The sequence below is a fragment of the Notothenia rossii genome (assembly GCF_949606895.1).
Source record: "Notothenia rossii genome assembly, chromosome: 10".
In the NCBI taxonomy this organism is placed as follows: Eukaryota; Metazoa; Chordata; class Actinopteri; order Perciformes; family Nototheniidae; genus Notothenia; species Notothenia rossii.
In genome coordinates, this window is record NC_136908.1 from 4928137 (window position 1) to 4954625 (window position 26489).

The window sequence follows — 26489 nt, forward strand, 5'->3', positions numbered from 1 at the left end:
GGGGCGGATCTACCGGGGTGGCATGGGGTGGCAACTGCCACCTTAAAAAATAGCCTTGCCACCCCAGCTGCCACCCCAGCTGCCATCTTTGTTTTGAAAGAAAAGTTGTGGCTCATCGGACATTTATGAGAGAAAATCTCTAATGTCCGAGTGCAAGTGAATGCAGCACAAGACGCTGGTCTTGTAACCCCTCCACGAGCTTGGAAATATGATTGGCGGCGATTTCATTTGAACGGGACGGTTTAAAACGAGAAGCATTCGGACCCAAGTCAGGGTTGCCAACTCTCACGCATCTGGCGTGTGACACACGCTTTCACTCTCAATCTCACGCTCTCACGCGGCCAAACTATTCTCACGCCGAAAACAAGATGAACCGGCGTCGGAGATCGTTTTTGGGTGGTTATTTACAATGTTGAGTTGACAGCTGCTCAAGCTGTCGATCCGCCCCCACCACTCTTAACAACGTAAACAGACAGCAGAGCAGTGGGAGCCGGTTGGTCAATCCCCGACCCGCATTGCGCATGCGCAGATCTAAGATCCAGTAGAAATGATAAAAAGTAAAAGTCTGCTGCTTATTGTTCTACTAGGCCAACATAGAGTCAAAGAGTATATGAGAGAGAGAGTGTGTTCATTAATATATTTGACAGTTTGGAGTAAGTCTGTAGATGTGTTTGTGTGTGTGTGTTTCATGTATAGGCCTCTCACGATAATTAATTTTGTTGGATACATTTTCCCGGAAATGATTGCGATAAACAATAATATTGTCTGCACCGTTGAATGACCATTTTAGACCACTGACATAATGAAAATATATAATAATAATTCAAGTACCGTAATTTTCGGACTATAAGGCGCACCTGAATATAAGCCGCAGCAGCTAAACTGAATGATGTGTACATATATAAGCCGCACTGGACTATAAGCCGCAGGTGTTTTAATGTTTAATTACCATATGTAAGGGTTCGTGCACAGAGGGGATTGTCGGGAAAGAGATGGCTGTTTGAGGGAGTTCCAATTTATTAACATTTCAACAAACAAGTTGCATATTTGCATAACGTATTCAAGTGTTACCATTTAGTGCAATAGTAGCTACAGAACATGTGCTGTGTGAACTGTACTGTATCACATAGCGTTTCAGACACACAAACTTTTCAACTTTCAAACTTAAACGGTGCGCTCCCAGCGCACGTACCGGCAGTGATCTACAGCAGTGGTTTTCAACCAGTGGTACGGGGACAAACTGTCTCGCTCTTGTAATGTCTGTCTGTCTTGCTCTCGTTCTGTCTCTCGTACCACTCTCGGTTCCACTTTTACTTTTGCGCGCTACCTGTCTCACTCTTTTCCGGCCTCCAGCTTTTCCTGCTGGAGCCCGCCGCTTAAAGGTGGGGGTCCGCGGACCGGCCATAGAGCCCATAGAGTTAAAGGTGGTGGACTGTAACCTGTAAAATCCATAGATTTAGGAGTTCCCCTAGTGGCCGTTAGCTGGAAAATCCATAGATTAGCCGCACCGTTGTATAAGCCGCAGGGTCGAAAAATGGGAAAAAAGGCGCGGCTTATAGTCCGAAAATTACAGTACATCCTTTCAAACTGCTAGTCACATCTTCATTGAAATGTAAATGAATCAAGGTCAGAAAACTTATCGAGTTCACTTTTATTTATCGTACGATAAGTCAATTAATTTCTTATTGCGACAAGCACACAATAAAACTGTGGAAACAAACATGTGTTTGACTTTCATTAGTGAATGAAACTGTGTGCCCTTTAGAGTCTGTGTCCAATATTGTGTATTTGTACATATTGTATATATATCATATATATATATGCTAAGGTCCCGCTACTGACACGATAGCAGTCATTTAGTGCGCATACTGTATGTGTAATTAAAGCCATGATATCAAAATCTCACTCCAGCCAGGTACCCAAAGTTGGCAACCCTGCCCAAGTAGACGGAAGGAATGAGGTATTTGCGGTCTACAATGACAGAGAAGAGACTGTCAAGTTTGGATATTTAACACGTCGGATATTGAAAGTGCAGTCGGATTCTCAAAGCACCTCAGTCTCTTCTACTAAGTCCTTTTGAAATCTCCTATCCACTATCCCTTAACCCCGTGACGTTTCACTCAGAGGTCAAGGAATAGACGATAAGGATAGACGATAGGAGCTGATTTTTGGACTATTCGACAGCAACCTATAACTGAGTTTTCCTCCTGAAACAAAGCACAGTGTTCATCCTCACTCAGTCTGACCCCTCCCTCACTAAAACATATTTGTACGCATATATATATCAGAGGAGGGTTGCTTTAATACACATTGGCTGTAGTTGTTTATACCTTTTCAACTTTTCTTTGAAATATTAAGCTTCATCACTATTTGTCCTACTCTTCCAGTTTAACATTTCACTTTCAAGCTTTCAACAAAGTCAGTGCATTTGAGCTGCAACTATTTTGATTCAAATCATTTCACTTTTCTGCATTTCTCCGCTAAGTTCAGCAGTTTGTAGCTAAGGAAGCAGGTTCAGTCTCCTGGATCACGTTAGGTAGGGGTGTCCCTGTGATGGGGTCCTGTGGGGGGGGGATCCTGGGAAGGGGACACAGCGGGAGACGACTCCTCGGAAGAACTCACCTCGATGGACTCTAAGGAATCTGAGGTTTCTTCTTCTCCATTGAGACACATCTGTTGGAGGGTAAAAAGAAAAGATTTAAAAGAAGGTTTCAACCACAAATCATCATTTTGGTGTCAATTAAAGAGGACGTATAGTTTTCAGGTTCATATTTAGTGTGAATGCACAGAATAAGGAGTTTTTTCTATATAAAAGTTGGAAGCACGCAAATTTCCTTTTCCAATGTTATATCGCTCAAGTAATATTTGGAGCAGTAATCCTCATAAGCAAACCCAATATGGAAACGTTTTTTGTTATAATAGGCCTTTTTGGCCGCTCCAAGTACTGCTGCGGTAACAACATGAATAGTGCTGTGTGTGTGTGTGTGTGTGTGTGTGTGTGTGTGTGTGTGTGTGTGTGTGTGTGTGTGTGTGTGTGTGTGTGTGTGTGTGTGTGTGTGTGTGTGTGTGTGTGTGTGTGTGTGTGTGTGTGTGTGTGTGTGTGCGATCACAGAACCTGCCGAGGCTATACATGACTTTGATTTGTTGTTTAAATACAATAATAAAAATAAAATAAAAATAGGGGGCCTACAAAACCTATCAGCCCCAGGGCCTGAGGGCAGGTTAAGGCGGGCCTGCCCCCACACACACACACAATCAAATCTACTACTACTTACAGTAAAAAACGACTTACTATTCATCCAACTATTAAATCAATCAGCTATTTCAGGACATTGAGGCTCTACATTTACAGTGGAGGAAACAAGTATTTAACCCCCTTCAGATTTTGTAAGTTTACCAACTTATTTTACAACTAAAAGCTCTTTTCAAATGAAGAGCAGGTTGTAACCGAGGCTCTGTGTAAATAAACACAGGTCAGAGTCTGAGCGCTGCTCCTCGTCCTGGAATGAGTCAGACTTTGATGAGCCCTCCCTCTTCTTCCTGCTCTGAGACACAGCCAGCTCCACTCTGTATTTCCTGGTTCCTCCCCTTCAGAGCCACACTGACAAGGAGGGATGTAACCAACATGTGGGTAAAGCACAAGAGCTGATAGGCCACATTCACCGCCCACACACACATGCTGTTCAGATAACCAGTCACACTGGTTTCAGTTCTCAGGAAGTGAAACTCACACACTCACTGCTACTGAGAGGTGAAATGGCGCAGAGAGGAGTTCAGCTGGACCGGGAAACCTTCTCTTGTCCCATCTGTCTGGATCTACTGAAGGATCCGGTGACGACTATCTGTGGACACAGCTACTGCATGAAGTGTATTAAAGGCTTCTGGGATGGAGAGGATGAGAAGGAGATCCACAGCTGCCCTCAGTGCAGGCAGAGCTTCACACCGAGGCCTGTCCTGCTGAAAAACACCATGTTAGCAGCTTTAGTGGAGCAGCTGAAGAAGACTGGACTCCAAGCTGCTCCGGCTGATCACTGCTATGCTGGAGCTGGAGACGTGTCCTGTGATTTCTGCACTGGGAGGAAACTGAGAGCCTGTAAGTCCTGTCTGCAGTGTGTGGCCTCTTACTGTGACCAACACCTCCAGCCTCATTATGAATTGCCTGTCTTTAAGAAACACAAGCTGGTGGAGCCCTCCAAGAAGCTCCAGGAGAACATCTGCTCTCGTCACGACGAGGTGATGAAGCTGTTCTGCCGCACTGATCAGCAGAGTATCTGTTATCTCTGCTCTGTGGACGAACACAAAGGCCACGACACGGTGTCAGCTGCAGCAGAGATGACTGAGAGGCAGAGAGAGCTGGAGGGGAGTCGACTAAACATCCAGCAGAGAATCCAGGACGGAGAGAAGGAGGTGAAGCTGCTTCAGCAGGAGGTGGAGGCCGTCAATGGCTCTGCTGAGAAAGCAGTGGAGGACAGTGAGAAGATGTTCACTGAGCTGATCCGTCTCATGGAGAAAAGAAGCTCTGGTGTGAAGCAGCAGCTCAGATCCCAGCAGGAGAGAGAAGTGAGTGGAGTCAGAGAGCTCCAGGAGAAGCTGGAGCAGGAGATCTCTGAGCTGAAGACGAGAGACGCTGAGCTGAAGCTGCTGTCTCTCACAGAGGACCACAACCACTTTCTGCTCAGCTACCCCTCCTCACTGCCAACCCTCAGTGAAGCTACACACTCCTCCAGCATCAAAATCCGTCCTCTGAGATACTTTGAGGACGTGACGGCGGCCCTGTCAGCAGTCAGAGACAAACTACAGGACGCCCTGAGAGAGGAATGGACAAACGTCTCACCGACTGAAGTGGATGTTTCACTGCCAGCAGCAGAGCCCACCACCAGAGCTGGGTTCTTAACATATTCACAGGAGATCACTCTGGATCCAAACACAGCAAACACACGGCTGGTATTATCTGAGGGCAGCAGGAAAGCAACACTCATGACACAAACACAGTCTTATTCTAGTCATCCAGACAGATTCACTGTTTATTATCAGGTCCTGAGTAGAGAGAGTCTGACTGGACGTTGTTACTGGGAGGTGGAGTGGAGAGGGTTAGCAGTTTCTGTAGCAGTCTCATACAAGAATATCAGCAGAGCAGCAGGGTGGGAAAGTTTATTTGGAAACAATGACAAATCTTGGTCCTTAGATTGCTTCCCAAACAGATATGCATTTCGTTACAACAGTATCATCACTCCCGTCTCAGGTCCTCTGTCCTCCAGAGTAGGAGTGTACCTGGATCACAGAGCAGGTGTTCTGTCCTTCTACAGCGTCTCTGAAACCATGACTCTCCTCCACAGAGTCCAGACCACATTCACTCAGCCGCTACATGCTGGAGTTTGGCTTTATGAGACTTCTGGAACCACAGCTGAGTTTTGTAAACTCAAATAGCCTGAAGTCATTGGAGGAACTCTTCTCCTTCTTAAACTCACCGTGTGTCCATCAGAGCTGATTGTCCATGTCTTCACTGCACAGAGATCAGCTGTCAATCAAACATGATGGGCGGGGCTTCCACATCTTCTCATGAGTTGTTCTGTAGATGTTGGACTTTCTTCCGGCTCCTTCCTGTGTCTGGTTAGCCATGGAGGCTGTCACTGCTCAGGAGGATCCTTGTTCACCTGAACTGATTTGTAAACTTTGCTCTAAATATGTGTTGGATATTTCTTTTGATTCATGTTGTTGTTTCTCTTGTGGTGCACGAGTCTTCAGAGAGAAAACAGCAGAGCTTCTTTTATTCTACACATTTTATTCTGGTTCTAAAACAATAGAGTCATTTATAATCACATGTATTATTTTTGACATATTAAATGTTATTGTTGCCCAAATTAACTACACATGAGTTCCCAGATGGTTATAACACTTATTTCATCATAACATGTTTAATTAAAAATATATTACTTCCTGTCATGATCATAATCAATAAGTACATCATTCATTATTCTGCTGTAAATAGCTGAGAGTCTTTGCTCAGGAAAAAAAATGTTATTGTTTTGCAGACTAATTTTTGTTGTTGTTGTTGTTGTCCAAATAGAAAGTGGGTACTCTGATGTTTTATAGAACATAACTTATCATGATAATAATCAATAAGGAGATCATGTCTGATTCTGTTTGAAGTAGCTGAGATGAGACACATTCATGGTGTGGAGAAAGAGAAACTGATCATGAAATCATTGAACAGACTTTACTGATGGGATGTGTGATCAAAGTAAATGTTTGGATCATTAATAAAGGTTTGTCTTTCAAAAACAAAAACTGGATGTTGTTCTTGTGTTATGTCCAAGGTGCCATACGAAGCTGATGGAGAACATGTGGAAGTGATCTGAGACTAAATGAAGCTCAGCGCAAGCTCAACCAGGAAGACCGTCTTTACTCGTTAATTTACTATTTCCATGTTACTACTCTCTCTCCTCTCAATGAATGTGTTTCAGGTCTCTATGCAACCCTCCTCCTCCTCCCCTTTTCACCTCCTGTCCCTCTGAATCCAGGGTCAAGCTAAGCCCCTCCCCTTCAGACCGAACCCAACCATCCATTCACCACCACCAGTTTCTAGACCCCGGTGGATTTATTTGAAGTCATACATAACAATGCTGTGCCAAAGTAACCTCTTGTTCAAGGTTGTGAGGTCCAAACAGAGCAACAGAAAACTGCAGCCTTAAGTCGAGGCTCAATCAGTGGAAACACCTGAGCTCAATTGGAGCATACCATGTAGTGCATGGGCACGGGCGGCAATTTTCTTGCGAGTGTAAAAATGTTATCGTTTAAGGCTTCTGCTGTCAGAAATATAGAATATGTTGACCTATTTGATTTGTTGTGTTTGGGTATTTTGCCTTGCATTTAGGATGTGTTTGTAGATAAGAATGACATTGGTTAGGGGTATAAATAGTGGATTGTCCAATGGGGAGGGGATTAACATGTATATAAACCTCTGGCCACAAGTGTTTGGGGGGTAGTCTGACTGTGGCTGGAGAGCAGAGAGGTACCAGGCCTATGTCCTCGACCTGTACATATATTGAGGTTTTTGTTTTCTTTCTGTAAATCCTTGTTACTTTGTGTTTTTTCAGCATTTTTGGCTGTTAATAAAAGCACCTAAGGACCATTTTTTGTGACTCTAGCCATCTTATTTAATTCTTAGTTTTTTCATCTACCTTTTTTGTAACAGCGCTGCATAAGCTCATGGGTGCGCCGTATTTTCGGCTCAGGCCCCCTCCGCAAGATGAGGCCCCACGCAGTCTGCATGATCGGCCTGTAGGGAGGGACGGCCCTGCTTATTAGCTGGCCCTAACGTGTAAAGTTATACAAGCATTTGTACCAGTGCTTTTCACAAGTAGACTCTTGCAGGCCAGAGTAGCTGGCGTGAGTCAAAAACAACAACAACAACAACAACAAGACATATCTGAGAAGTGATCAGGATGAACAGATAGAGGAAAAGGAAATGAGAGATGAAGAGACCAGGAGGGTCAGAGCAGGAGGAAGCCAGGAGGAGATGAAGACATGAGTGAAGAAGAAGAAATGTATGAGGAATAAAGATGAAGTGTCAGAAAGAGGGACAGAGGCAGGGACCAGGAGGCAGAGGAGACTCCAGCTGGACCACATGGTATGTTTTTATTCTCCTTACATATTCCATCACAGCAGCACAATCTAGCAGCTCTTAGTATTGACACATATGTATTGAAATGTGTTGCTGCACAGCTCACCTTTAGCTCTCTGAAGAGATGGGTGGTGTCATTTGTATACTTCATTATAACTAAGTACTTTTACTGTACTCACCGTAAACAGAGTTCTAGGTATCATGAGTATTTTCTGTGAAGTTGTGATTTGGTTGGTTTTATTGACTCCTGCCTAAACTCGAAAATGGCTTGATTCACTCCAGAAGGACAACTCAAATTTGAATCTTTTTTCTCTTTATTTGAGTGTGGTAGATTCCTTATTGCTTCAATGGCCTCTTGTTGGCCTCTTGATAATCATTCAGGTTGAAAACCTTTAACACAAAACATTACTTTCGTTCACTTTAGGTACATAAACATTTTCAACTAAAAACATGCCATCTTTTAACAAGCACTTCCATTTCTTAATTTACAATAAATTGAACATTTAATCAAAAATAAATGCATTTCAACAAAGTCAATTATATTTCAGCATCTTATATTTTAGCTTCTTTCCTCAGGACTAGAAATAATAATACATCAAATCAAACATGGTTCAAACAGATTAAACATTTGCAAATATTCACCAGCAGCATCTTGGTTGAATCCTTGAGTCTCTTCTCCTCTCTCACAGGGAATTGTTTGTCCTCGGCCTAAGAGTGTGTTCTCAGGTGTGTTGCATTTAGCTCCTTAATTAGGAAGCTCACGCTCTTCCTTTGAGCCACATGCTCCGTGGAATCACACTCTAGGCTCCCTGTCTCCACCTGCTGGACTGGAGCCAGATGTGAATTGCATTTATCAAGCTCTGACAAAACACCCACCTGTCTCCAATATGTATACAATTACACCAGGTGCTCTAATCACCCAGTGCCCAAAACATGCCTTCAAAATAAAAGCATAGAAACTACTTTAACTTATGACACTAACTAAGAATACATATAAATAAATGATAATAATAAGAAACACTATAAACAGCAAGAAAATAAATGTTACACTATTAAATAATATAAAGAGATATATAGCTCCAACAAATAGGTTAAATACCACGTACTGTCGGCCCTCCCATGCCACCATGACCTCTTGCCCCACCTTTGCCACCCCATGTAAAATGTTCTAGAACCGCCACTGTTTGTACACAAACACACACACACCTATAAACACACACTAACTAAACTAAATTTGAATCTGTTGTTGTTCGTTTCCACAAACATAAATGCAGACCTTTTTTTTCGGCACACAAACCCCCACACACAGACACAAACACATTGATAAAACACTGTGCACGAGAACCACACACACACACGACACACACACACACACACACACCGCGCGTTTTGACCGCGTCAGGCTTTAAGACCACCGCTGCTCTTCTATCATTCATTTCCTCAGAAGTGTTTGTCATCCTCTTTTTCCCGGTGGAAAACAGAATTCATGACCCGTCAACCTTTTCTGCTGACTGGCAGAGCGTCCGCTGCCTCCTAAACGATTCCCCGGCAGTTTGAGTCGCCTCACAAAACACTTGATGACACAAGTTGCATGAAAAATATGCTATTCAATTTGTCCCTGGTTATTACTTTGTAGCGCCGACAGTTACAGTTTTGTTTTGATTACGAGGGTTTTCTGTCGAGAGAGGGAAAAGTGTTTATTCCCCCTCCCCCTCCTGGAGATCTATTAAACGTCCTCTCTTGTCTGATTTAAATTCCATCTCATTGCAGGCTCACCTTTTAGCAAGGTGTCCCTTTGTGTGGCCAGAGAAAGGCGGTGAGAAACGGAGAGCAGTAGCAGACGAAGATAAAGGGAGGAAAGGAAAGGTTACCTTCAGACTGAAGGATTCTTTTTGAATGTGAGAGAAAAATTCCATCTTCTCCTGTGTGTGTGTGTGTGTGTGTGTGTGTGTGTGTTTTAAATAAGGCTCCAGCACCAGCCAAATAGGTCACTTGCCCTTGAAAGAATGACACGCCACTAGATGAGGAAGCTTTTTTTTTCATGTCCTTTTTCACAGGACAAATAAAAGGAAACACACACTGTGCCCTGAATCTGTCAGGGTCTCAGCCCCCTTCTTCCAGTTAGATAGGAATTTACACAAAGGACTTGTCGCAACATCACCAAGCTTTTTTTATCTTGCCAAACTTCTTCTTGCCATAATTTAGAGCATCCCTCAGCGGCTCCTAGCAACTTTTCATATGAGTCAAATAACACGAGGAAAACTTATCTCTCCTCGGAGGCAATTACGTGTTTTGCCTTTTCATCGCTCTTCCCCTCTCCTTCTCTCTGGCCCCCGTGACTTTTTCTCTTACTTTTCTCTTCCCATCATCATTCTCTCAGTAAGGTTGCAGGAAAATAAGGCTTTCATGTTGAAAGAAACGCAACCTGAGGTTACTGAAATACCCACCAGCCGTCAAATGTTCAAATGAGACACAAACGACAGCTACACTCACAGTGAGCTCTGCCCAGTGAGAACTCAGTGTTCGACTCTTAAAGAGGTCACCTAGCTCAAGGGAACTTTTCATGAGTTTTTTTCCTCATTATTTTGCCAAAATAATCCTACCATTATTTCATGATTTTTTTTAACCAATAGAAACTCACCTCAACAAAAACGTTTTGATGCATATTTTTTATAATTGTGCATAAAATAAAATGCATGGAATGGCAACATTTTGACAAAATCTTGAAATATCATAACGATTTTTGACGGAGGTGTTGATTGCAAAAGTAGATTTTGGATGGGCACAGTAGGGAATTTAAAGGTCAATTTGAACTCAGATGATTGTCATTATTACGGCTCCACAATTAACTTATTTTTGATAATGGTTAGTGCAATACTCAAATCACAGAAAGCACAATGCTTGCCTGAAACAGTGACATCACTGCGTCACATCCAAGTTTCGTTTTGCTAGTGCTCCAACATATTTTACGTGATAGGCTAAGGGGCGGGACATCTATTAACAGTTGATTAATCACAAAAGAACCGGCCAGCTAACCAATCAAGAGTAGAACAGTAGAATCACAAGATACAAATATGAACCTGAAATACTAGGGCCTCTTTAACACTGAAGTAACACTACAGCAGGGGTGTCAAACTGGGCCAACATTAAAAAACGGGTACTAGTCGAGGGCCGGACTGGTTCAATGTTTATTGCAAAACGTATTGAAATGAACTTATTGCACATATTAAACCTGGAACTAACAAAGCTTAAATTATTGCCTATAAAAACAACATTAAACATTAAATAATCAGTTGCATTCATTTCTTATGGCTCTATCTGCAGCTTTTCCAGAGTCAGTTCTTATGATTACATTTTCCCACAGGCCAACAACAGCTTCAACAAAACTATTTCCCTCAAAGAGAAACCAAACATGCCCTGTTGTCGTGAGAGAGAAAGTGCAGAAGGAAACATCCATTAAACTCAGGTTGCTGCTCTGTCATGCTCGCTCAGATACTTGGCATCTCATCTTGGGTGCAAGGTCATCAATGTTTGGGGTCAGGCTCTGAGCTGAGGAGACCCTCAGGATGGAGTGAAGGTGTGCGTGCAATATACCGGCGGGCCAGATCTAAAAGTGATTAGAAATTATCCTGCGGGCCGAAATTAAATCCACCAAGGGCCTGATTTGGCCCCCGGGCCTTGAGTTTGACACATGTGCACTACAGTCAGATTGTCTAAATAAAAATAAAACCATCTAACAATGTAAGCAGAATCTGTGCTTCCTTGCCCTTTAAGCTAAACACTTCCTCATTCCAGTTTCCTCCACCAGTTTATTGGAATTCAGTTGAGAAAATGCCGGGCTGTTTGCTGCCAAGAAGACCCGTTTTGATGTAGCTGTTTGACCCTGCAGCTCTGTGCATCTTCTTCTTTTTTCACCCATCGATCGGCCTCTGGCTGTGACACGAAATGTTCCGAGTGCGGAAAAAACATTTGGTGCAAATATCGAACATGTAGGAAGCCAATCCTCCCTCACCACTGCTCACTTATTTCAACTTCATGACGCAAACAATGATGTGACTGAAGAATTGGAGAAGAACCAGATCATGCACACTGGGGCAAGCTTTTGTCTCCAGATTTGGGTTTTTTAATGCTTTATGCTGCTTTGCATTCATGGCACAGAGCAGCGATCATAACAGTGACAACGTATATAATGGCCTATTTCCAAAGTAATGATGCACTGAGTGAGTACATGTCTATGAATGTCGCAAAGTGTGTCATGGTAAAAGGGCAGGAGTTACAGTGTGTGTGTGTGTGTGTGTGTGTGTGTGTGTGTGTGTGTGTGTGTGTGTGTGTGTGTGTGTGTGTGTGTGTGTGTGTGTGTGTGTGTGTGTGTGTGTGTGTGTGTGTGTGTGTGTGTGTGTGTGTGTGTGTGTGTGTTGACTGTCCTACTTCATGTGGCCGCTGCACATCATCAGTGGAGTGAAAAACAGCATTCTGGCATCTTTTACACTCCAATACACAGGAGAATAAATTCCCTCACAAGACCAATCCTTTTAGACACACACAGAGAGAGAGAGAGAGAGAGAGAGAGAGAGAGAGAGAGAGAGAGAGAGAGAGAGAGAGAATATTAGGCAGGAGGAAGTAGCTGAGAGGTGAAAAGCCGTCTAAGCTTATGATCCTGTTTGCTGCTTTGACATTTTCCAGGAAAAATTCCCTTTCAATCTTTTTCACTGAAGGGTGAGCGTGTGGAGAAGGAGTCTGGCGGAGGAGTCTTATCTGTTGTGGGGCAGAGAAGCTCTCTCTGAGTCTCAGCACACTCAGGTGCTTCATCTCAGGTGTCCTCTGCCGGTAACCCTCAACTCGTAATACACAGTGGACGACTGGAACATGAAATCCTGAGAGGAAGTGCCATCTGGTAATCCATAGTCCATGAGTGAAGCTTTAACACGGTACAAAGTGACTAAACATCGAGATATCTAGAGATTTAGCCAGATTGATTTTGGTCCAACGACTCCTATAACATCCCTCCCTCAGGACCTGAACATCACTCTGTCTTGACATGCTTTTATCCTTTTGTAATGAGAAGGAATCCTGGGCTTTTATAAAACCATCTGATACTTTCTCATAATCTGTAGGGCAAAAGTAAAGAGATGGATTTATGGAGTCCTCTCAATGACCGTTTCAACTGATTTCAACTTTGACCTTGTTTACTGCTGACCTTTCCACGTGCATCCAATCAGATGACAGCTGTGTGACGTAACAATAGAAACTCAACTTAACTGACTGTTTACAAAGCAAGAGTCTGTGCCCTATCACACAGTGAGCTAAAATGCACAAATATGTTTTTAGTAATAATAATAATAGATGACATTTGTATAGCGCCTTTCAAAGGACCCAAGGCCGCTTTACATTTTGAACAAACAAACAAACAAACAAAAGGGGCAAATAATGAAGTAAACAATGTAATAAATAGCAGTAGGATTTAGTTATATGTCTATAACTATGTAAATGTATCCTGTAAATATAATGTATGATGTCCTTTATTTTTGTATGTTTCATGTGGAACCTATATGCTGCAGGTCTCCCTTGAAAAAGAGATCTACTGTATGATCTCAATGGGACCAATCTGGTTAAATAAAGGTTTGAAATGAAATGAAATGAGGAGTGGAAGCAGGGGGATGGGTTAGGGGTCAAAGGCCAGGGTGAACAGGTGAGTTTTTAATGATGACTTGTAGATGTCCAGGGAAGCAGCATTGCAGATCTCTGCAGGAAGTGCATTCCAGAGGATGGGGGCTGCAACACTGAACGCTCAGTCACCAACAGTTCAGATGTGAGAGCGGGGAATGGAGAGCAGGCCCGTGACTGAGGACCGCAGACTTCGAGAAGGGGTGTAGGGATCGGGGAGGTCCGATAAGTACTGGGGGGCGAGGGCATGGAGAGACTTGTAAGTGAGGAGGAGTGTTTTGTACTGAATCTGGGACTTGACCGGCAGCCAGTGAAGATGGATGAAGGTGGGGGTGATGAGGGTGGGGGTGATGTGTTGCCAGGGCTTGGTGCGGGTGAGAAGCCTGGCGGCAGAGTTCTGGACGTATTGGAGCCTCTCCAGGGCTTTGCTGGGAACCCCGGACAGGACTCCATTGCAATAGTCGAGGCGAGAGGTGATGAAAGTGTGAATTAACGTTTCTGCCACAGTTAGAGAGTGAAGGCAGGAGTCTGTAAATGTTTTTGATGTGGTAGAAAGCCGATTTGGTGACAGATTTGATGTGCGCCTGGAAGGAGAGGGTGGTGTCCAGGATAACTCCCAGATTGCGGACTTTAGTGGACGGAGAGATGGAGCAGCCGTCACCTTCCAGAGCTGCGCCTTGGGAGCCACAATTATGAGCTCTGTTTTATTGCTGTCTACTTTGAGCAAGGGATTGAGGGGGGAGCTGATTGGACGGTTTGGTGCAGAGATAGAGCTGTGTGTCATCAGTGTATGAATGAAAGCTGAGACCATGGTGGCGGATGATTTGACCAAGTGGGAGTATGTAAATGGTGAAGAGGAGGGGTCCAAGCACAGAGCCTTGAGGTACACCTTGGTTGACTGTGGGGCCGTCACTGATGGTGACAAAGTGTTTCCGGTTCGAGAGGTAGGACTCGAACCAGGCAAGAGCTGTGTCACTGAGGCCAAGGTGGTCAGACAGGCGGCTGAGGAGGATGGTGTGGGGTATCGAAGGCTGCAGAGACGTCCAGGAGGATGAGAATGCTGATGAGGCTGGAATCAGACGCAATGAGGAGGTCATTCGTGATTTGAATAGCTTAATTTTCATCAAAATATGAATCTACATAATCCAACATTTCTCTCACTTAGCCAAGGCATCAAAATCTTAAACTAACAACATCTAAAAAGGAAAACAGTTTAAAATAAACAACAATGGGAAGCGAGCTTGGGACACATCTATCCTCACGCCATCGTATAAGTCTAGTGTGCGTGTGTGCGTGTGTGTGCGTGTGTGTGTGTGTGTGTGTGTGTGTGTGTGTGTGTGTGTGTGTGTGTGTGTGTGTGTGTGTGTGTGTGTGTGTGTGTGTGTGTGTGTGTGTGTGTGTGTGTGTGTGTGTGTGTGTGTGTGTGTGTGTGTGTGTGTGTGTGTGTGTGTGTGTGTGTGTGTGCTTGCAGGCTTGTGCTATCAGAAATCTCAGTCTGTGACAAAGAGATAATTAGAAACTTGAGTATCGAGCAGTAATCACATCCAGGCTCCAGGAGGATTACAGCCATCTCCATGTTCCCTGCTTCATTTTGTTCTCCATCCTCTCTTTCTTTACGTCCATTACTCTGTTGTCCTGCTCGACCTTGTATTATTCTAATTATTCTCATTACTGAGTGACTTAAGACACTCCTCAGAGCAGTTCTGTGTGAGCAGCAGCTCCTCTGGTGACCTTGGAGACAGTCGGACGATGATGGCTCATTTAAACCCGACGGTGATGCTCTTTAGTGGGTGTGTGGGAGGAGGAGAGATTGGGAGGGGGGGGGGGGTGTTTGTGGGCTCGCTCTGGGAGCTGGTTTGTCTCCTACTCAGGTAATTAACACGCTTATTAACTCCTCTGCTCATATCATAATCGAAACCAGGGGGAGGAAGTGGTGGGGGTTGGAATATCTTAATAGGATTCACACAGCTTTAACTCGCAGGGTTGACCCGGACGCTAGTGAGAAATATTGCTTAAAGTTTAGAGGTGAATCACTGGATCTGTAGATGTGTCTCTGGCTGGCGTATGCATGGGGGTCAACTGCTTGTGCCCATGTGTAGGCAGTGAGCATATCTTAGCCTACAAGCTAAATATTGTAATGTATATGAGAGTGAAGATTGGAAGATTTAGAAGATGTGCTCACATCATGAAAATGTCATATCTTATGCCCATTAGGTTTAGCAAAAATGTTTTGTAGGTCTAAACACAGGGTACAATAGTCATTATTTGAATGTTAAGTTGAAGCATTAGATGGGATTGAAGTTGAAGTGTCAGCACTGTAGGAGGTATAGTAAAGGTTTTGTACGTAAGCACAGAAAACGATTAAAATAATTAAATAAAACCCAGGACCAGGACAAAATATATTCCATAGATATAGCTTAAAAAACAAAGATAAACTGGCAGGCTTTAATTAATAATTACTATTATTTTGAATACTGGGTAATATAAATAAGAGGTACAGATTCTAGCTTGTAGTGGATGGTAAATATTCACTCTACATGTGTTAAACGTGTCCTCTGCGAAAAGTATACTACTCCATCGTCGTCTTTACAGCTGTTTGTGTATGTGGACATGACCGAGGTCTAACTGAAGTGTTGATTGGTATTTGCTAAATAAGTGATAAAAGAGCACTTAAATATAATTTAGCGAGGGATCTGTGGCACAAGAGGTTGAAGGTTGTCCTCCGCAGCCCCTGCCGTCAACATGACAATTTGTTCTTAGGCAAGCTTAACCCTGCATTGTTTCAACATTTGAATGTAAGAGTGCTTTAAAAGTTTGGAAAAGTCTAGTCGATTGTATTTAAATGTGGTTCCCCCTAAAGGGATAATTACTGGTGTACATAAGTATGTACCTCATGTTGAATCAGTTATTATACTGACCAAGTAAAACTGTACAAATTCAGCAAAAGGGAGGGAAGTATAGTCTTGGTTTGAGTATTACTTTAACACGTCTCCAGTAAAATACAGAACTGCCATTGCTGTATGTAGGAAGACGGTGAGGGGATTAGTCCACCCTGCTCTCCAGAACAATGCAACAACAAAACATTTCTTTTAAAATTCATCTGAGGTACAGCCCTGGCTGAGGCTGCATGATCCGCCTGACCTCAGCTCTGCAGGAGACTGCAGGAAGCTGAGCGAGTCGTTCAGACTGCAGAGTCGGAGACCCCGAGGCCACATCAGACCTCATCAGACCACATCTGTCGGGATCCAGGTGTTCTGAGTCCAGAGGCCTCGCCCTGCGCTGTGTGAGTATATTCTTATTCAGGAGTGCTGTGTGTGTGTGTGTGTGTGTGTGTGTGTGTGTGTGTGTGTGTGTGTGTGTGTGTGTGTGTGTGTGTGTGTGTGTGTGTGTGTGTGTGTGTGTGTGTGTGTGTGTGTGTGTGTGTGTGTGTGTGTGTGTGTGTGTGTGTGTGTGTGTGTGTGTGTGTGTGTGTGTGTGTGTGTGCATGCTTCCACTAAAGGCCAAACCAGACAAATCTGACCTGACACTCAAGAAGGACCTGCACAGATATGTATGTTAATCATAGACTTGCTCCAGAATACTGTAGGTTCACCCTTTATTTATGCATACATGGTGAGCCGAGACACACAACATGTTGTTTTAAATTACCAGGTGTGGCAACTTGGCAAGATGATCCGCCGGGGGGTTATTCAGTCAATGGGCTGAATGCAAAACAGCATGTACACACAGTGTTACACATGCAGTGAACACACACAGCCTTAGCGTGCAGCTCTATAGAGATAAACACAAGGACAATGCTCAAAGCGTGTGAGAGCGTGAGCTAAGCGTCAGATGTGCTTCTTAACTGCAGACGGCTGCAGGAAGCTAAGTCAGAATATCGTTTTTTGGGGAATGAACAGGAAAATGTCTCCTTTACATAACCCATGAATACTTTTCAGCGATGTGTGGAGGGAAGAGGTGATAAATTGCATTTCTCTGCATTGGTTCGAGCACGGGAAACACTCAAAGCTAATGATGCAGAGGAAGGTTGGGTGACTGCGGTGGCGGTACATTTCCTTTTGGTTTTGTTTGAAGAGTCGTCTTCTGCGTCTGTCATCAGCTTTGAAGAGCCTCACACACTCTCACTCACACTCACTCAGAGGGGGGTACTTGATCTCACATATTTGGCTCTTGAGAACATGGAGTTTTTTTGTTTACTGTTTACATGAACACACTCGCACAAACACACACATAAACGCGTCTGCATGCACACGAGTAGACCTCGATCAAAAGGAGCTCAAAGGCAGGATTTCTCTCCTTTAGCTTTCTGTTTTACTTTAAAAGAACAGTGGCTTTGAAGAGGCACTATGAAGGGAGGTATATCATTTGCAATCATTAAAAACAGAATGTGGGATGAGTTACGGGTGTATTTCTTTTGATATGAAAGCCCTACAGCAGGTGAGGAGGGATGGGAAACACTCCTGACATTTCTTTACAGAGCAAAGAAAGGTCTCTGATCTCCGAATCTGTCTTTCAAGGCTTTAAATGCATTTCTAATTAGTAACGCTTTAAAGCAAATCCCAAGTCCTCTGTTGGTTTTAGAGATGATTGAGTGTGTGTGCTTTGCAGACACTATTCACGAGAAAGAGACCATGGTCAGACATCTGAAATGGTTCTGAGAGTTGTGTTTGATGTTGCAGTGTCACTCACATGGCCCTTTGAGGTGGAGGGTCTCGTTTTGGCCGTGAACGTCTACCTGTTATGGGCAAGAAGAGGCTGAACTGAACACCAGATGATTTTGTTATAGAAATGAAAAGGAAAATAATGTATTTTCAAAACTAAAAAGGGCTCACGGAGAGAGCAGACCTCCACTAAGGGCATTTCTGTTACTGAAACATATTGCTTGGATCATTGAATTAGGATCCACTCTTAACATTTAACGGGTTATTCCTTACCCTGTGCTTCACCCTTTTACCAAGTTTTTAGTACATTATCAAGGCTTTTTCCTACCAGTTACCGGCACATCGATCACCGGATGCTGACATTATTGATTAAGATACAACAATCTGAAAACAAATGAGCTTATTCGATTCCCATCCAGAACAATCGTGTATTTCTACACACAAAACCCCCAAAATAACTTGAACTACGTAAAATATACTTTACAAAATCTACACGTAGGGGCTATAAGGACTACAACGACCTACTCCATTATTAATAGAAGACTCCATACTGAGATATAAACTAAAATATTGCATCATATTCACTTTAATACTCCCTCAATCTACATGAGGCGCCACCATCTGCCACTGCCTCTTACTGTTTGCTTACTGAGGACACAGAGCCAGGCCCAAAGGCAAAATGCTACCTGAGCAATGTCCCCGAGGTAACACTGAATATAAAAACTTAACGAGCCACAGGGCATTATGTGAAGATGTATGTGTCCATAAACACCTTATTGGCTTTTCATGTACGTCCGATGAATGCAACCGAGCGCCGTAAATCAATACTGTAGGTATATCTTTAACAGGAGAGCACTTACATCTAAGTGTGAAGGAGAGAGGGGAAAGCATCTGAGTGTGAAGCATGTTCCACATAAATCACACACACGTACAAAGCTACAGACACACACACACACACACACACACACACACACACACACACACACACACACACACACACACACACACACACACACACACACTCAGACTAGACCATAATAACAGCACTCTGACACAAATCTGAACATGGCTGAAAATAACGAATGAGACCCTCAAGTGTGAGTAAACAGATCCAGCCCCCCACACAGAAGTGGCCTACTTACTGTCAGCACAAATCACAACACTCATATAGTGATACCAAAGATTATTAGTAGAATACTCAAATCTGATTGGTTAATTTGATCATTTTCAGAGGTTGTTAATTCTCATCAGACAGAGCACAGACATTAGCAGAAGAAGACAGACAGGAAGTAAACACTAAAGGGAACAGCAGAAGAAGACAGACAGGAAGTAAACACTAAAGGGAACAGAAGAAGAAGACAGACAGGAAGTAAACACTAAAGGGAACAGCAGAAGAAGACAGACAGGAAGTAAACACTAAAGGGAACAGAAGAAGAAGACAGACAGGAAGTAAACACTAAAGAGAACAGCAGAAGAAGACAGACAGGAAGTAAACACTAAAGGGAACAGAAGAAGAAGACCGAGAGGAAGTAAACACTAAAGGGAATAGAAGAAGAAGACCGAGAGGAAATAAACACTAAAGGGAACAGCAGAAGAAGACAGACAGGAAGTAAACACGAAAGGGAACAGAAGAAGAAGACAGGAAGTAAACACGAAAGGGAACAGCAGAAGAAGACATACAGGAAGTAAACACTAAAGAGAACGGCAGAAGAAGACAGAGAGGAGATAAACACTAAAGGGAACAGCGGAAGAAGACAGACAGGAAGTAAACACTAAAGGGAACAGCAGAAGAAGACCTTACAAGAAGTAAAAACTAAAAGGAACAGCAGAAGAAGACAGACAGGAAGTAAACACTAAAGGGAACACAGTATGAGCTCTGTCAGTGCTTAAATACTGGTTCATAGAAAAGAAAGTGTGAACAGACTTGGACAGTTGAAAGTTGCCATCATTTTAAGTTACGTTTCTGTCGCCACAGTTCGAGCCATTGGTACGCACTGAAACTGACTATTTTATTATTGCAGATGCAGAAAAATCATTTTGAAATCACTACAAAATATAGTCTTACTGTATTGTATATTTCAGAGGAGAGCAGTGGAGTAATGGCTTCCACATTTCAGAAAAATCACAGTAACAGGTGCAGAGTTATGTCATAAAGTACTCTCACATCGTCTTTCACTTATATTAGCTATTACCCTTATACGAGAAAAACCTTTTTTTATTTTATTATTATTACTTGTTAGACACTTTTATCCAAAGCAACTTACATACTCAATACTGTGGACAATCCCCACAGGAGCAATTTGGGGTGAAGTGTCTCAGGGACACAACGACATGCTGACTGCAGTGGGGTTTGAACCTGTGCTCCCCTGATCCGAACAACAACACACTTGTCCACTGCACCACACGCCTCCATACTTCCCTCTAGCTCTGTCAGAAAGAACACAACCTGAAATATCACACTTCTCATTTAATAAATCAAAAGACGCTGTCACTCCACCCTCCTGTTTCTTTATTTCTGCCCTCTGGTTTGTTGAGCGGATAAACGTTTCTGGCTGCTGAATTTCTTTTTCTTTCTAGATATATCATTTATGGCTTTTCTTAGATCTCCAAGAGTCTCCAACAAGACTCCTGCAATGCAAATAGCATAATGTTTTACATATAGCGAGGCTGATTTAAGCTTTTAGCTCATTTCCATCTAGCGCAGGTACACACATAAGAATTAACAATCGCTTAAAACATAACATATCACACAATTATACAGACATTTTCAAGTACAGATCTATACAAATACCGGCATATTTGTCAATACATCTACAATATTACAATTTAAACTAACCTTTGACATACATTCTGCACCAAAGTTCAAACTACCTATGGGATGCAGATGCTTAGATGTCGAGGACAATCACCTTGTGGGCATGACAGGAAAGAGTGATAGGCTGAGAGGAAGCAATGGAGGGAGGGCTTGTTTTCTGTGGTGAGTGGAGAGGGAGGGACGGAGGTGGAGGAGCGGGGCAGTGTTACAGACCTAAGCGGGTGTGACAGTTCTGAAAGCTTTCATGGGGAAAAAAAGGTTTCTCTGGCCTTGTAGCCATGCTAAACTGAGCGTGACCCTCCGACTGAACCCACCCATCGCTCTGCTGCCTGATTTCCTGCCGGTATCCGCCCAGGAGCAGGAAACCCTCCTCTGACAGCGGGACACTGAAAGATTTAAGCTTACAAATTCCTATTCTCCTTTTATTTGTCTCCCCACCACTTTTTCATTTGATATTTTTTCTCTATATGAACTATTGTCGACTTAAAAAATACGGTAGAGTATAGGGAGAAAATGCTGATCTGATCTGATGTCCGATTTTCCAGTGTAATCACACTGAGTCTATATATAAAGGCGGCGTGTGTCGCAGTGGGTTGTGCGTATGTGTGTGGATGTAGGTGTGTTGGTGTTCGGATCAGGGGTTCAAACCCCACTGCAGTCAGCATGTCGTTGTGTCCCTGAGACACTTCGCCCCAAATTGCTACTGTGGGGATTGCCCACAGTATTGAGTATGAAAGTTGCTATACAGTTTTATTTTTTAATGTGTCTGATGTCTGACCAGAAAATATAATTGAAGTGTTGTGTGGGAGCTTGTTATATGCTACAGACTTAAATATCTCTGAAACTACTCAATACATGACCATGATTTTTTTCCTGTACAGAAAGTCATGGTTCCTAGGATCCATACTGACTTGCATAATCTACACAGGATGTTCCTCTACACTAAAATTAGGTTGACCCTTTTTTAATGAAATGTCTCAAAACTATTGTATATGTTTACACAATTGTGTTCCCCTCAAGATGAATTGTAACCACTTAAGTGCCATCATCTGGTCAGTGTTTTTATAATCCGATCGTTTGGTTTATACCAGAACAAATAACTTAATTATCTTTAAACTAATTTTAAACCGACGCATTTCGATCTTGCTGCCCTGCATATTTTCAAATGACTTTTAACCCGATTCCTTATAAATGTGCCTAATTACCATGATAACTTTGTATATATATACAACTAAATAGTAGGCCTACTAAAGTATATTGGCATTCAGATTAGACTAAATAATGTCCTTCATACTTGACATGCATCAAATAAATCATTGAGCTAGTTTTTAGCTGATTTCAGTAAAGTGTGCACCAATACGTCCTGTAAAATGACCCCCTTCCAAACGAATTGCAACGATTTTAGAAAGCTCTCCAGCTAGAAATCAGAATTAATGCATTGTCATTGGGAGCAGTGTATCACGCTGATAGCACCACTGTGTAGTACAGCATCACAAACCTGCAAGCATCCTTCTTTTATGATGCTGCAGTTCATAAAAAAAATGCAGTGACACCCGCCATATGGAGCTGCTAAGTATTCTTTTAGTTTGACTTTTTGGGGTAGTTATATTCCCATGATGATGCTCCAAATGCTGTTTCACAGTGTCCCCTGCCAGAGCAAGGATAAAACTCAAGGAGAGCTCTGAGTCCTCGCCATATTTCGGGATCTTTAGGGCATGACAAATGTTCAGATGCAAAGATGTGGCTTATATACGCCTAACCCGGTGTTTACCCTCTTCCATCTGCCCTTGTTTACCCCAGACTGTGGCTCTGTGTGTCAGGGGAACAAGGGAAGTCCACACGAGCAGAAGGCAAGAGTGCAGCGCTATCGGGTTGGAACCCCTCCACCTGCCAAGAGAAGTTACTCTTCCTTTTATGAGCCAATTGAAATGCAGCTCACACGCTCTCCATTCTGTCAATGACAAGAGGAGTCAGGACAACCTTGCAACCCCCAACACTAATAACGCTGTAACGGTCAGGAATAGATCAAGCCGAGCGCTGATAGTCAGAGCGGGTCTTCGGCCTCCCTTAAGTGTTTATTGCTCACAATCTTTGCCTTCATTTGTTTTGAGCAGATGCATTCCTGGGCGCAGCTGCGGTCGATCGTAATGGTTTTTCCTCTGATAAATGACCTGCACTTTTTGCTGTTTGTTCACAGAGCGTCTGCCTGCACATAATGCACGCTACTGTTTACGCTTTAAGACCCAATACACACTTGCTTTGTACGCATTAGGCCAGCTGACCTCTGCCCTTTTGTGCTGATATACGCTTCACAGTGGCCTGACAGGTTCATTACCAGCGTCTGAATCAGTGGAATCAATCCTTTAGATTTCATTATAGACATTCTCCTCACTGCGCTGTTCACCTACACATAAGTGTTTTTTTTCAATCAATAAAAGTGGAGAGGGAAATAGGGGATTAGAAAACGAGAACAGGCTGAAGGTGATGGAGTCGGTTTCATAAAACGCTCTCGTTGTTATGATCCGCTCCGCCACTAAGGGGCAGTAGAGAGCCTGGAATGAAAGAGCCTCGTCTCCAGGAAACACTGTCTGAGCTGAGATTATATTAACAAATTAAACACTGAAGATGATCTGTCGTAATCCATTTCACGTCAATTAATACAATACACTTGATACGAAATTGTATTATACTGCAGGACATAACCATCAATACATATTACATTTGGAATATGATCCCAGACTAATTCAGTTTTATACACAGAGAAGTTCCATTGTTGTCAGGTTTATATTGATTGTACTTAACTAATAGTTCATTTATCCATCCGTCTCTCTCTATCCATCTATCCATCTATCTATCTCTCTCTCCCTCTCTATCTATCTATCTATCTATCTATCTATCTATCTATCTATCTATCTATCTATCTATCTATCGCTCTCTCCCTCTCTATCTCTCTCTCTCTCTCTCCCTCTCTATCTATCTATCTATCTATCTCTCTCCCTCTCTATCTATATATCTATCTATCTCTCTCTCCCTCTCTATCTATCCATCTATCTATCCATCCATCTATCTATCCATCCATCTATCTATCTATCTATCTATCTATCTATCTATCTATCTATCTATCTATCTATCTATCTATCTATCTATCTATCTATCTATCTATCTATCTATCTATCTCTCTCTCTCTTCTCTTTATCTCTCTTTCTATCTATCTATGTATCTATCTATCTATCTATCTCTCTCTCTCTCTATCCATCAATCTATCAATCAATCAATCAATCAATCTATCTATCTATCTATCTATCTATCTATCTATCTATCTATCTCTCTCTCTTCTCTCCATCTCTCTATCTCTCTATCTATCTATCTCTTCTCTCTATCTATCTATCTATCTATCTATCTATCTATCTATCTATCTATCTATCTATCTATCTATCTATCTATATATCTCTCTCTCTCTCTCTATCTATCTATATCCATTACAACCTTTATACATCATTTGTCTACATTGAAATGAAAGAGTGGTTTTCGGATGTGTTTGTTCTGAATAAAATGTGTGAAATTAACAAAGGAATGTGCAAAGATTCACAAAAGATTCACAGTATGAGCTATACAAAATAATATGTAACATACACATGTATGTGTTAAAGTAACACATATAGACAGGTGTGCTGCCAGGAGTTTCTAAATTATATAATTTCTTAGTTTACCATAAAAGATAATCCATGGTTAACCTTATACGTCTAGAAAAAACCTCACAAAAGCCTTATTGATAGAATGAACATATTGATTATATATATGTGATTTAGCTACTGCAAAGTAACTAGCAGGTAGTTGAAAGTTACACGTAGAAAGTAGCATAACATAGATATATTCAAGTAAAATACTTCAAGTTTGAATTTTGCAAGAAAAACAATGAAATAGACATATCAGTAAAGTACAAGTACCTAAAATGTGTACCTGAGTACAGTACTAGTACATCAGAATACCTTTATTACATGTAGGAAATAACATGAAATGTATACTCAGTAAGGCAGCCAACAAGTACAAAATGTGTATTCTAGTAGCCTAAAGAATAGCATAAATGATTTAGTTACTATGTAGTTGCTTCAACCACAGAAGTGTCCATAGTCGCTTCCCTCATTTGGTACCCAGGATCAGGGCTCCTAAACACCTGGAAGTAGACATGACCTGTTTATGATACCAGCACCATCCCACCCTCTAATAATCTGATACTGGGATTATAATCACATGTAGGCGGCGTCAATCCGGAGCACTACGTCTATCTGAGCTCACTTCCGCCGGCTTCAGCAGGATCATTATCCTCCCGGTGTCTGCGCGCATTGTTCTCTCATTCCCATCCAGAGAGAGCAGCTGAACACACCGAGAGGACCAGCCGGTGCGGGGAACAGACAGAGAGTACCGGACCCTCCGTCGCAGAAACTCCCGGGAGCCACATGCGAAGCTCGGTCTGCACACAGGATACGCGGCACTCCGTAGTTACATAACTGGACTACTTTTTTTTCTATAATTGTTGTGGGTTTTTCACGCTTTTTGTGTTGCACCATCCCCAGCTAAAATGGAGAACGACGAGAAATATCTCCCCGAGCTGCTGGCGGAGAAGGACAGCCTGGACTCGTCTTTTACGCACGCTATGAAACTTTTAAACGCAGGTAAAGTCCTGACATGTGCTGCTAGTTTTTTCCACCACTCACCCAAATAGACGCACACCTGCACGCTGACACTGCCATGTGTTTGCGCACTGGACGTGGGTTTAACCGGAACAGTGTAATAAATACGCGCGTGGTGCATAGGAGTTAATTGCATGATAGCTAAAGACTGGTGTCTGACAGTGTAAACAGCCCAAACCACAGAGTCAAATTTCCGCTTCCTTTTGTGCACCTGCGTCGCTCTGTATTGGTGCTTGTGATCCTAAACGTAAAGCTTGTTCTTGTCGAGGCTCTGTTGGTTGCATTATCTGGCAGGTGTGTTGCGCAGCAGCTGATAAATGTGCACCAGATACCCTGACAGGGGGTCACCTCGCTGCTTTGAATCCGGGAGGCGGCGGTGGTGGCCCGATACCGGAGACAGAGACCTTCAGGTACCGCTGCTGAAGTGTCCTTGAGCAGGAGTCTGCAGCCTTGGCAGCTCCGGGGCTGGAGAGGGATGCCCCCTATTCATATGTTCTGCATACATTTTTAAAGGGACAACACCGTGCAGAATTAGACTCCTTAGGTGCATTAACGTACGACATACGGTTTGATTCCACGATATATCCGAAATGTATAGAAATCGCAATATCGACAAAAGGCGTTATTCAAATTGGGCTAAAAATGTGTTAAAACTGAATTTTTATCGAATCATATTTAAAAAATAGAGCAAAACCTGTTTGTTTGATAATGAATCCCTCCAATATTGAGACATATCGCAATATCAGTCAAAAATAATGGCAATTAGTATTTTTTCCAGAGTACCACACATCGCGTAAATAAGAAATGCACATAAGGTCATTATTTGCTATTGAGTGCTATAGATAAACTGTTGAAGGATTGCTTATTATGGGATCTTTGTGTGAGCTCTCCTAGAGATTGAGTGATATTTTTTCCTGCAAACTGGTTCCTGCTCCAGTCATGTGTCTGAGCCCCCTCTCTGGCAGTGGTTAAGGTCTCTTTGTCTAACAGGATGTGCACAATCTAGTGTTGCATCTCTGAAAGTGAGAGCGATG

At 42.7% G+C, this 26489-nt stretch overlaps 2 protein-coding genes and 1 long non-coding RNA gene across 9 annotated transcripts in view; 2 read left to right on the forward strand and 1 right to left on the reverse strand.

Annotated features, from left to right (window-relative positions):
- Positions 1–1865: 1865 nt before the first annotated feature.
- LOC307022933 lies at positions 1866–8694 on the reverse strand. Of its 2 annotated transcripts, XR_013803528.1 has the most exons (4): positions 8267–8694; positions 7804–8014; positions 7182–7279; positions 1866–2673 (listed from the first exon to the last, which is right to left on the reverse strand). It is a non-coding gene; the product is annotated as an uncharacterized lncRNA (long non-coding RNA). The 2 variants fall into 2 exon arrangements; XR_013803527.1 differs by lacking the exon at positions 7182–7279.
- On the forward strand, positions 3604–7132 carry LOC307022929 (E3 ubiquitin/ISG15 ligase TRIM25-like). Its single transcript, XM_079655858.1, has one exon. It carries the CDS (start codon positions 3757–3759, stop codon positions 5425–5427), a length of 1671 nt encoding a protein of 556 aa, XP_079511984.1. The 5' UTR covers positions 3604–3756; the 3' UTR covers positions 5428–7132.
- A 7475-nt stretch (positions 8695–16169) lies between the features above and the next one.
- khdrbs1b (KH domain containing, RNA binding, signal transduction associated 1b) overlaps positions 16170–26489 on the forward strand; it is a 31254-nt gene continuing 20934 nt past the window's right edge. For 4 of the 6 annotated variants that reach the window (XM_079655860.1, XM_079655861.1, XM_079655862.1 and 1 more), the window contains exon 1: positions 25061–25437. In XM_079655860.1, the coding sequence (XP_079511986.1) occupies positions 25344–25437 (94 nt within the window). In that variant the 5' untranslated portion in view covers positions 25061–25343. Of the gene's footprint in view, positions 16572–25060; positions 25438–26489 lie in introns of those variants that run through there. The other 2 variants (XM_079655865.1, XM_079655864.1) reach the window with 2 other exon arrangements.